Here is a 12696-nt window from a genome sequence, read left to right as displayed (position 1 = left end):
AAATTTGGCAAAAAGTCCTGGTTGGGTTTGCAGTTTTACCATCAACGCATCAGCCTCCCTTGCGCGCGCTTCATCAGACAGATTCCGGTATTTTTCCTCGTGCTTCGTCGTGTAGTGGCGATTCAAATGATATTCTTTAAACACAGCAACTTGTGTACCACAAATTAAGCACATGGCTTTACCTTTTAATTTCTGTAAAGAAATACTTGGCAGTCCATGTCTTGTTGAAAACACGCCATTCCTCATCAACTTTGATCTTTTTAGCGTCTCGGGGGTAACATCACTTGTCGCTGTGCACCTTCACTAACAGGTTACACACGGACATACGCCCATAAATAACACTTTTCAAAATAAAAGCAGCACAGTTGTATTGCACGCACGACATAGATGTTTTTTTAATTTAATTTTGTCATTTGTGATTGCCGCTGTTCACATTCACTCACAATCGCACACGAGCATACGTCCACACGGAAGTAATACAAATAACGCTTTTCAAAACAAAAGCAGCACCGTTGTATTGCACACTCGACATAGATACTTTTTTAAATGTATTTTGTCATTTATGATTGGCCTCACGCGGGCCGGACAGGGACGCACAAAGGGCCGGATGTGGCCCGCGGGCCGCAGAATGCCCAGGTCTGATATAAAGGAAGTGACCAACAACACCCATTGGTTCAATATTATCAGATTTATTGGCAATATTCATTGTTACATCAAAGAAGTAATGTACTAATACATTTCCCAACACATTGTTTTAAGATTGCTATCAATTGTGCTTTTAAATATTTACGTACAGTTCTGTATTCTTACAAAAAGGTGAAGGTTGAACTCCACCATTCATGTTCAGTCCAACCAGTTTATTCCCCGCCGCCGTGTGTTCGCATGTGTGCCGTCAAACTCCTCTTCTGAGAATAGCTTTCGCCACAAATCAAACACCGGAAAGGTTTTTCCCCCGTGTGCGTCCGCATGTGTCTATTCAAAGTGGACGTCTGAGAAAAAGTATCCCCGCAGATGGCGCAACTGAAAGGTTTTTCTCCCGTGTGCGTCCTCATGTGTGACAGCATGTGTGCCTTTTGAGTAAAACCTTTGGCGCAAAATGAACAACTGAAGGGTTTCTCCCCCGTGTGCGTCCTCATGTGGACGGTCAAAATTTTCTTCAACGAAAAGGCCCTGTCGCAAAACGAGCAGCTAAAGGGTTTCTCTCCCGTGTGCGTCCTCATGTGACCGATCAGGATTTTCTTCAGAGAAAACGACTTGCCGCAGACGGCGCAAACAAAGTGTTTGTCTTCTTTGTGCGTTTCCACGTGCAAATTCAGCGAGAACCGGTGCGCGAATTTCTCCCCGCAAATCGAACACCGGAAGGGTTTTCTGAGCGCGTGTGCTCTCTTGTGCGCAATCATCTTGGACTTGAGGGAGTAGCTTTTGCCGCACACGGAGCAGGCGAAAGGTTTTTGTCCCGTGTGCGTCGCCACGTGCGCCACCATGTGGATCTTTTGAGAGAAGCGTTTACCGCAAAATGAGCAGCGGAAGGGCTTCTCCCCCGTGTGTGTCCTCATGTGTCGGTTCAACGTGGTCTTGTGGGCAAACCTGTCCCCGCAAACCGAGCAGCTGAAGGCCTTTTCTCCGCTGTGTGTTTTCCGGTGTTCGATCAAGATGTCCTTCCGAGCAAAGGTTTTGGCACAAACGGAGCAACTGAAGGGCTTTTCTCCTCGGTGTGTCCGCATGTGTCGAGTCAAAGCGCTCCTGAAAGAAAGGGTTTCGCCGCAAATTGAGCAGATAAAACGTTCTTTACCTGCTTGTTTGTGGTCAGTGCGAGTGCTCATGTCCCCCACAAAGTCTGGATGGCTCCTCAGAGGTTCCTTAACTCTGCCTTCAGCCTCACTATCTGACAGTGGAGCTAAGAGGTCGTCTGCTTGGGGTTTGTCTTCGTCGTCTTCGATCTTCACCGAGACTACGGTCAACGGCAACTTGGCAAATTCGTCCTCCTCCGGCTCTCCCTCGTGAGTGATCCACAGTTCCTCCTCCTCCTCTTTAACGTGGGGGGGCTGTGGATCCTCCTGCTGGGAAGTGGAGTTCCACGCCTGCGGCCGAGGCGGACGTTCTTCTTGACGACCGATTAGCTGCGGGACGTCTGCAGGAAACAAAAAACACGTTAACCCTTTCCTCCATTCCCATCTACCGTATTTTCCGGACCATAGGGCGCACCGGACTATAAGGCGCACTGCCGATGAATGGTCTATTATTTTATCTTTTTTCATATATTAGACCAGGGGTCAGCAACCTTTTTGAAAGCAAGAGCTACTTCTTGGGTAGTGATTAATGCGAAGGGCTACCAGTTTGATACACACTTAAATAAATTGCCAGAAATAGCCAATTTGCTCAATTTACCTTTAACTCTATGTTATTATTAATAATTAATGATATTTACACATAATTGAACGGTTTAAAAGAGGAGAAAACACGAAAAAAATGACAATTAAATTTTGAAACATAGTTTATCTTCAATTTCGACTCTTTAAAATTCAACCGAAAAAAAGAAGAGAGAAACTAGCTAATTCGAATCTTTTTGAAAAAATAAAAAAAATAATTTATGGAACATCATTAGTAATTTTTCCTGATTAAGATTAATTTGATAATTTTTTGGACATGTTTTAAATAGGTTAAAATCCAATCTGCACTTTGTTAGAATATATAACAATATGGACCAAGCTATATTTCTAACAAAGACAAATAATTATTTCTTCTAGATTTTCCAGAACAAAAATTTTAAAAGAAATTCAAAAGACTTTGAAATAACATTTAAATTTGATTCTACAGATTTTCTAGATTTGCCAGAATCATTTTTTTGAATTTTAATCATAATAAGTTTGAAGAAATATTTCACAAATATTCTTCGTCGAAAAAACAGAAGCTAAAATGAAGAATTAAATTAAAATGTATTTATTATTCTTTACAACAAAAAAATAAATTTACTCGAACATTGATTTAAATTGTCAGGAAAGAAGAGGAAGGAATTTAAAAGGTAAAAAGGTATATGTGTTTAAAAATCCTAAAATCTTTTTTAAGGTTGTATTTTTTCTCTAAAATTGTCTTTCTGAAAGTTATAAGAAGCAAAGTAAAACAAATAATGAATTTATTTAAACAAGTGAAGACCAAGTCTTTAAAATATTTTCTTGGATTTTCAAATTCTATTTGAGTTTTGTCTCTCTTAGAATTAAAAATGTTGGGCAAAGCGAGACCAGCTTGCTAGTAAATAAATAAAATTTAAAATATAGAGGCAGCTCACTGGTAAGTGCTGCTATTTGAGCTCTTTTTAGAACAGGCAAGCGGGCTACTCATCTGGTCCTTACGGGCTACCTGGTGCCCGCGGGCACCGCGTTGGTGACCCCTGTATTAGACGCACTGGATTATAAGGCGCATTAGAGGCGTCATATTATTATCAATCAATGTTTATTTATATAGCCCTAAATCCCAAGTGTCTCAAAGGGCTGCACAAGCCACAGCGACATCCTCGGCTCACAGCCCACATAAGGGCAAGGAAAAACTCACAACCCAGTGGGACGTCGATGAGAATGACTATGAGAAACCTTGGAGAGGACCGCAGATGTGGGTGACCCCCCCCCCCCCCACCCCCCACTCTAGGGGAGACCGGATGCAATGGACGTTGAGTGGGTCTGACATAATATTGTGAAAGTCCAGTCCATAGTGGATCTAACATAATAGTGTGAGAGTCCAGTCCATAGTGGATCGAACATAATAGTGAGAGTCCAGTCCATAGTGGATATAACATAATAGTGTGAGAGTCCAGTCCATAGTGGATCGAACATAATAGTGAGAGTCCAGTCCATAGTGGATCTAACATAATAGTGAGAGTCCAGTCCATAGTGGATCTAACATAATAGTGAGAGTCCAGTCCATAGTGGATCGAACATAATAGTGTGAGAGTCCAGTCCATAGTGGATCGAACATAATAGTGAGAGTCCAGTCCATAGTGGATCTAACATAATAGTGAGAGTCCAGTCCATAGTGGATCTAACATAATAGTGAGAGTCCAGTCCATAGTGGATCGAACATAATAGTGTGAGTCCAGTCCATAGTGGATCTAACATAATAGTGAGAGTCCAGTCCATAGTGGATCTAACATAATAGTGTGAGAGTCCAGTCCATAGTGGATCTAACATAATAGTGTGAGAGTCCAGTCCATAGTGGATCTAACATAATAGTGAGAGTCCAGTCCATAGTGGATCTAACATAATAGTGTGAGAGCCCAGTCCATAGTGGATCTAACATAATAGTGAGAGTCCAGTCCATAGTGGATCTAACATAATAGTGAGAGTCCAGTCCATAGTGGATCTAACATAATAGTGAGAGTCCAGTCCATAGTGGATCTAACATAATAGTGAGAGTCCAGTCCATGGTGGATCCAACATAATAGTGAGAGTCCAGTCCATAGTGGATCTAACATAATAGTGTGAGAGTCCAGTCCATAGTGGATCTAACATAATAGTGTGAGAGTCCAGTCCACAGTGGATCTAACATAATAGTGAGAGTCCAGTCCATAGTGGATCTAACATAATAGTGAGAGTCCAGTCCATAGTGGATCTAACATAATAGTGTGAGAGTCCAGTCCATAGTGGATCTAACATAATAGTGTGAGAGTCCAGTCCATAGTGGATCTAACATAATAGTGAGAGTCCAGTCCATAGTGGATCCAACATAATAGTGTGAGAGTCCAGTCCATAGTGGATCTAACATAATAGTGAGAGTCCAGTCCATAGTGGATCTAACATAATAGTGTGAGAGTCCAGTCCATAGTGGATCTAACATAATAGTGTGAGTCCAGTCCATAGTGGATCTAACATAATAGTGAGAGTCCAGTCCAGAGTGGATCGAACATAATAGTGAGAGTCCAGTCAATAGTGGATCTAACATAATAGTGAGAGTCCAGTCCATAGTGGATCTAACATAATAGTGAGAGTCCAGTCCTTAGTGGATCTAACATAATAGTGAGAGTCCAGTCCATGGTGGATCTAACATAATAGTGAGAGTCCAGTCCATAGTGGATCTAACATAATAGTGTGAGAGTCCAGTCCATAGTGGATCTAACATAATAGTAAGAGTCCAGTCCATAGTGGATCTAACATCATAGTGTGAGAGTCCAGTCCATAGTGGATCTAACATAATAGTGTGAGTCCAGTCCATAGTGGATCTAACATAATAGTGTGAGAGTCCAGTCCATAGTGGATCTAACATAATAGTGTGAGAGTCCAGTCCATAGTGGATCTAACATAATAGTGAGAGTCCAGTCCATAGTGGATCTAACATAATAGTGAGAGTCCAGTCCATAGTGGATCTAACATAAAAGTGTGAGAGTCCAGTCCATATTGGATCTAACATAATAGTAAGAGTCCAGTCCATAGTGGATCTAACATCATAGTGTGAGAGTCCAGTCCATAGTGGATCTAACATAATAGTGTGAGAGTCCAGTCCATAGTGGATCTAACATAATAGTCAGAGTCCAGTCCATAGTGGATCTAACATAATAGTGTGAGAGTCCAGTCCATAGTGGATCTAACATAATAGTGTGAGAGTCCAGTCCATAGTGGATCTAACATAATAGTGTGAGAGTCCAGTCCATAGTGGATCTAACATAATGGCTGAATTTCCCCCAGGGATAAATAAAGTACTTTCTATTCTATTCTATTATATAATAGTGTGAGAGTCCAGTCCATAGTGGATCTAAAATAATAGTGAGAGTCCAGTCCATAGTGGATCTAACATAATAGTGTGAGAGTCCAGCCTTTTTTTGGGCTTTGGGAATCACTAATAAGCCGGAGTTCTTTATCATTATTTTCTAAATTGAGAACACTTCCTTGTGGTCTACATCAGGGATCCCCAACCTTTTTTCCCATCAGTGACCGGTTTGATTTATGCATTATTGTCACGGACCGGCTTTCTACGTGTGGCAGATAAAAAGAGCACAAAAAAAAGCATCAAAAATTAGCCTTTGGCTACAACCTGGCACATCAACATTTTATATGTCCATTAATGTGCTATAACAAAGGAGTTGTAATATACTTCTATTAACAAGCTTATTGGTGTAGTTAGTGGGACAGGTGAAAGTTAAGTCCGAGAAAATGTGGTACTTTATAAATGAATTATTATTTCTGTGCGGCCCGGTAGCAAATGTGTCACGGACCGGTACCGACCGGTGGTTGGGGACCACTGGTCTACATGACATGTAATGGTGGTTCTTTGGTCAAAATGTTGCATAGATGATGTTTTACACATCATCTTCAAGTCGCTTTCTGACTGTCTCTTCCGGATGCGCCGTTTTGTGGGCGGTCTTATTTACGTGGCTCACCTTCGACAGCGTCTTTTCTCCGTCATCTTTGTTGTAGCGGTGTAGCGTGCAAGGACGGGAGTGGAAGAAGTGTCAAAAGATGGCGCTAACTCTTTTAATGACATTCACACTTTACGTCAATCAACAACGGAGCAGCATCTTCTCATCCAGGAAACAACCACACAGGAAATGTGTCCCGTGAAAAAACGTCCCGACCGGAACTCTCTAATAACTAAAGTTCCTTGGGTGAATAATGTAAACTCACTACACCGGTATGTTTTAGCGCTTTCATGGCGAGTTTACTGACATATATAAGTAAGAACTTTACACTACTTTATATTAGAAATGGCAACAGCAGAGGATGAATGTCCCATAACAAGAAAATAGAGGAAAAGAAGAAGCTTATTGACTACGGTGTCGGCATCGACTACAAAGGCAGACACGCGCAATTTTTCAGGATATATGCAGATCCCAAATACAGATCAGCAGGTACCAGAAGGTAAGAAAAGTACTTTTCTAACCTGATGGTACCTCCTTATGTGTATTTGGGATCCCCATAAGTCCCGAAAACTTGAAATCAAACCGTGGAGGATTTGCAGAGTTATTTCCTTAAATAATCTTGCCTTTCCTCATATTACCGCCAAACAAGCTGTTTGGAACTAGCTCGGTCCTGTGACGTTTCTCGCCCTATCTCATCAGCCGATATTTTCATCCATCCATCCATTTTCTACCGCTTATTCCCTTCAGGGTTGCGGGGGGCTCTGGAGCCTATCTCAGCAACAATCGGGCATATATGGTCAAATTTGACCTAGAGAGCTTATATTTTGACGTTGCTTATATCTGTCAGACTATATATGGAAGCGCTACAACATGGAAAACGGGGACGTGACGCAGTTGAAGTGGAGGCACATAAATAAGATCGCCCACAAAACGGCGCATCCTGAAGAGACGGTCAGAAAGCGGCTTGAAGATAGTCTGTAAAATATCATCTATGCAAAATGTTGACAAAGACGCACCATTACATGTTATGTAGACCACATGTGGGGAAAAAATTATAATACAAAACTAAAAGTGTTGCTTTTATGTTTTTGTTTAGTGTAATACGAATGTTTTATGCGAACATAAAGTATATTTGGATTTACATGGTTTCTAATGGAAAAACGTATTTAGTTCTAGTATCTAACTACGTGTACCCCGACTTAAACAAGTTGAAAAACTTATTGGGGTGTTACCATTTAGTGGTCAATTGTACGGAATATGTACTGTACTGTGCAATCTACTAATAAAAGTTTCAATCAATCAATCAAACCCTAACCGCTGTATAAGCAACTGAAAGCACAATTAACATTATCAGCTAAGTATTAAATACATTGTTTAGACGGTATGACTAAACCATTTAACATCATCAAATAAAAAGATTTAATACTACATGAACACACAAAAGTATAGAAAATTGGTACTGGTATCGATTTCCAAGCACAAGGAATTGGAACTGTATGAGTTCAAATGTGAAGCTCCACTGTTCTTCAAAATAGGTTTAGGTATGCTTGATCATTGCTCCAAATGGTGAAGATGGCTTCACGGAAGGTGTCAAAGGTCTGGAATTGATCACCAAAAATGCTCTCAGTTACATTTAGATCAGGTGGACATGCAGAACGGTCTAAGGGAGAGACCTTGTCTCTCTGTAGGATTAAGTCTCCCGGGTACTTGAACTCCTCCACTTGGGGCAGGGTCTCCTCCCCAACCCGGAGGTGGCACTCCACCCTTTTCCGGGCGAGAACCATGGACTCGGACTTGGAGGTGCTGATTCGCATCCCAGTCGCTTCACACTCGGCTGCAAACCGATCCAGTGAGAGCTGAAGATCCTGGCCAGATGAAGCCATCAGGACCACATCATCTGCAAAAAGCAGAGACCTAATCCTGCAGCCACCAAACCGGATCCCCTCAACGCCTTGACTGCGCCTAGAAATTCTGTCCATAATAGTTATGAACAGAATGGGTGACAAAGGGCAACCTTGGCGGAGTCCAACCCTCACTGGAAACGTGTCCGACTTACTGCCGGCAATGCGGACCGAGTTCTGACACTGATCGTACAGGGAGCGGACCGCCACAGTCAGACAGTCCGGTACCCCATACTCTCTGAGCACTCCCCACAGGACTTCCCGAGGGACACGGTCCAATGCCTTCTCCAAGTCCACAAAGCACATGTAGACTGGTTGGGCAAACTCCCATGCACCCTCAAGGACCCTGCCCAGAGTATAGAGCTGGTCCACAGTTCCACCACCAGGACGAAAACCACACTGTTCCTCCTGAATCCGAGGTTCCACTATCCGGCGTAGCCTCCTCTCCAGCAAACCTGAATAGACCTTACTGGGAAGGCTGACACGTAATTATTTATTTATTGGAGAAGAACAAGTACAATAAAAATGTGTCATTTTTAGCAATTGTTATAAAACGAGTTTGTGCAAAAGGTATTAAAAGAGAGATACATAAACATAGGTAGTAAACATAGGTAGTAAACATAGGTCATACACATAGGTAGTAAACATAGGTAGTAAATATAGGTAGTAAAAATAGGCAGTCAAAATAGGTAGTAAACATAGGTAGTAAATATAGTTAGTAAACATAGGTAGTAAACATAGGTAGTAAACATAGGTAGTCAAAATAGGTAGTAAACATAGGTCGTACACATAGGTAGTAAAAATAGGTAGTAAACATAGGTCGTACACATAGGTAGTAAACATAGGTAGTAAACATAGGTAGTAAATATACGTAGTAAAAATGGGCAGTCAAAATAGGTAGTAAACATAGGTAGTAAATATAGTTAGTAAACATAGATAGTAAACATAGGTAGTCAAAATAGGTAGTAAACATAGGTAGTAAAAATAGGTAGTCAAAATAGGTAGTAAACATAGTTAGTAAAAATAGGTAGTCAAAATAGGTAGTAAACATAGATAGTAAACATAGATAGTAAACATAGGTAGTAAATATAGGTAGTAAACATAGGTAGTAAACATGGGTAGTAAACATAGGTAGTTTACATAGGTAGTAAATATAGATAGTTTACATAAGTAGTAAATATAGGTAGTAAAAATAGATGGTTTACATACGTAGTAAACATAGGTAGTAAACATAGATAGTTTACGTAGGTAGTAAACATAGGTAGTAAATATAGGTAGTAAACATAGATAGTTTACATAGGTAGTAAATATAGGTAGTAAACATATGTAGTAAACATAGGTAGTAAACATAGGTAGTAAGTAAACATAGGTAGTAAACATAGGTAGTAAAAATAGTTAGTAAACATAGGTAGTAAAATAGTTAGTAAACATAGGTAGTAAACATAGGTAGTAAAAATAGTTAGTACACATAGGTAGTAAAAATAGTTAGTAAACATAGTTAGTGACATAGGTAGTAAACATAGGTAGTAAAAATAGTTAGTAAACATAGTTAGTAAACATAGGTAGTTTACATAGGTAGTTTACATAGGTAGTTTACATAGGTAGTAAACATAGTTAGTAAACATAGGTAGTTTACATAGGTAGTAAAGATAGGTAGTAAACATAGTTAGTAAACATAGGTAGTTTACATAGGTAGTAAACATAGGTAGTAAACATAGGTAGTAAAAATAGGTAGTAAACATAGTTAGCAAACATAGGTAGTTTACATAGGTAGTAAAGATAGGTAGTAAACATAGTTAGTAAACATAGGTAGTTTACATAGGTAGTAAATATAGGTAGTAAACATAGGTAGTTTACATAGGTAGTAAACATAGGTAGTAAAAATAGGTAGTAAACATAGTTAGTAAACATAGGTAGTTTACATAGGTAGTAAAGATAGGAAGTAAACATAGTTAGTAAACATAGGTAGTAAAGATATGTAGTAAACATAGTTAGCAAACATAGGTAGTAAAGATAGGTAGTAAAGATAGTTAGTAAACATAGGTAGTTTACATAGGTAGTAAAGATAGGTAGTAACATACCGTCAATGTGTAGCACACTCGGCATCTTGCTAACAGTTTCCAGTCGGCGTCGTTGTCGCTCGTTCTCCTCTTTGGTGCGAGCAATTTCCTCCTCGTACGACGCAATGGTTCTCTCAAACATCAAGATGATTTCGTCAGCAACCGCCATGAGTCGCTCCCTCACCAACCTTCTGAACATGGCGATGCTAGTATTCACTAGTGGATTTTCACTTCGTCACCGTCGCTCTTTGTCCTGTCCGCTCGGCAGACAAATATGACAAAGCAAAGGCTTGCGGAAGCGGAAAATTCTACGGCAACAACAGTGGGTCAATCGTCGTTCGGCGAAAGTGACGTCACTTAAGACAGCGGCTATTTCTTTTCTATTTGTTTTTTCCTGCAACCCCATACGCAAAGTCCGGACGTATTTTGACATTTGACACGTTCCGTATATATTTTTTCCAAGATGGTGGCTGAAGAATGGTGTCATAGGTATGGCCATAGACATCTTATAAGGGTACGCAGCATGGTGCGCTACTGCCTACTGGCGGTGACGAGACGCGGGGCCGCCATCTTGGAGTGGTGATCCGCTCCACTCAGTGCAATTCATTTGGCAGGAGCAATGAACTGTCAGCGCATTTCATTCATTTTACCTCACTGAATACCACTGATTTTCACCCGCTTTTTTTTTTTTCATACATGTAGCTATGATAAAGGACACATGTTTTATTATTCATAGTTTGCTTAACAGTAATAGAATATTCTTATATGCTATAAGTGACCAGACGTCCGAGATCAAAACTGGGAATATAATCCCAGAGAAGGGGGGAAAAAACGGTCAGCTATTTTTAAATTTGAGAAACAATATGATTAGGTTATATATACATGCGTATATCCTACATAAACAATGTATGAATACATTAGATATATATATATATATATATATATATATATATATATATATATATATATATATATATATATATATATATATATATATATATATATATATATATATATATATATATATATATATATATCTTATAGACTGTATCTCTGTTGCTGAGTTTATTCTGTCTTGACACTTTGTATTGATATTTTGTATTACATTCTTCCCTTAAATGATCATGTTTACAGTGATTGTTTTATATGTATTTTTTATGTATGTCGCTTTGGATAAAAGCGTCTGCCAAATACTTCAACATAAACATATATAAACACTTGAAAGTCTTTATATCAGCTAAAACCACCAATCTGTTTCACTGGATTCAGAATAAAACCAAACTCTGTCTTACCTAACAATGTTAGTATTTGAATATTGTTACTTGAAGACTTATTCCTGGTTACAATTATACTGTTAAGAAAGTATTGTCTTATACTTTGCCTGAAATGAGAATGCATCATAATCAGTGGCTGCTGGTGACTTTGGTTTTAGGTGGGGCTGAAAGTTTGTAAACTGGGTCATCCTCCCCCAGACGATTTCTTTGTGATTTTCACATACAAATGAAGCATTCTGACAAAATAATGAAGACAAAATAGAAAATTTCATAGGTTTGCAGATAACTCTATATAATATGCACACTGAAGGCATGATGCCCCCATAGGTTTGCAGAGAACTATATACAATATGCACACACTCTTTTCACAAAATACAACCAATAGTACGTTAATGTTAAATCTTACTTGTGAAAAGTAATCCCCCAATTCCTATTTTCAACAGTCCGCTCATTTGAGCAGGAAAACGCTGAACACCATCTCTGTTTCCCACCTGTCAACTGTCAGTTTAGCCTGCTCGCCGGCTCCTCATCACCACTTCAAGATGGCGGCCGAATTTCTCGCGTCACAGCAGCCAATGCTGCGTCTACTTAAAAGATGTCTATGGTCGGCACTGCACAGATTTTCTTCCGCTTTTTTATTGAACAACAGATAATATATATTCACAATCTAAAAACAAATTAAGGCACTTTTCAATATCCTCAGAGTTTGGGCAAATAACACCCTTATCCAAACAAAAACTGTCAAAATAAAGTAAAAGTAAGACACAAAACAAATAGACTAAAAATAATATTACAAAAAAAATGGGCTTATCTAAAGCAATTTAAATGTATCCAATAATGACACTAATTTAAGGACTTTTCTATTTTATTCACTTTCTACTCCCAAAATAAATATACCGTATCGCATTCCAAAATCAATAATTCACATGATACAGATATAACAATTTTCAACCATAAAGTGGAATTTTTGTTTAAAAAAAAATCATTACTTAATTTAAAATTGTATTTCTTTAATTTGAGGAATAATTGGTTATGTTATATAAATTGTCCTTATATCCCCTATTTTTAACTTTTGTAAATGATTTAAGATTATATTGTCTTTGGAAAATATAATTTTA

General features: G+C 39.1%; 1 protein-coding gene across 1 annotated transcript; it reads right to left on the bottom strand.

Annotated features, from left to right (window-relative positions):
* Positions 1-693: 693 nt before the first annotated feature.
* On the bottom strand, positions 694-10582 carry LOC133631836 (gastrula zinc finger protein XlCGF57.1-like). Its single transcript, XM_062024001.1, has 2 exons — positions 10326-10582; positions 694-2131 (listed from the first exon to the last, which is right to left on the bottom strand). Exons 1-2 carry the CDS (start codon positions 10501-10503, stop codon positions 858-860), a joined length of 1452 nt encoding a protein of 483 aa, XP_061879985.1. The 5' UTR covers positions 10504-10582; the 3' UTR covers positions 694-857.
* Positions 10583-12696: the final 2114 nt, after the last annotated feature.

Source organism: Entelurus aequoreus, linkage group LG17, assembly GCF_033978785.1.
Source record: "Entelurus aequoreus isolate RoL-2023_Sb linkage group LG17, RoL_Eaeq_v1.1, whole genome shotgun sequence".
In the NCBI taxonomy this organism is placed as follows: Eukaryota; Metazoa; Chordata; class Actinopteri; order Syngnathiformes; family Syngnathidae; genus Entelurus; species Entelurus aequoreus.
Note: the sequence above shows the minus strand (reverse complement) of the source record. Positions and strands in the feature narration are given on the sequence as shown.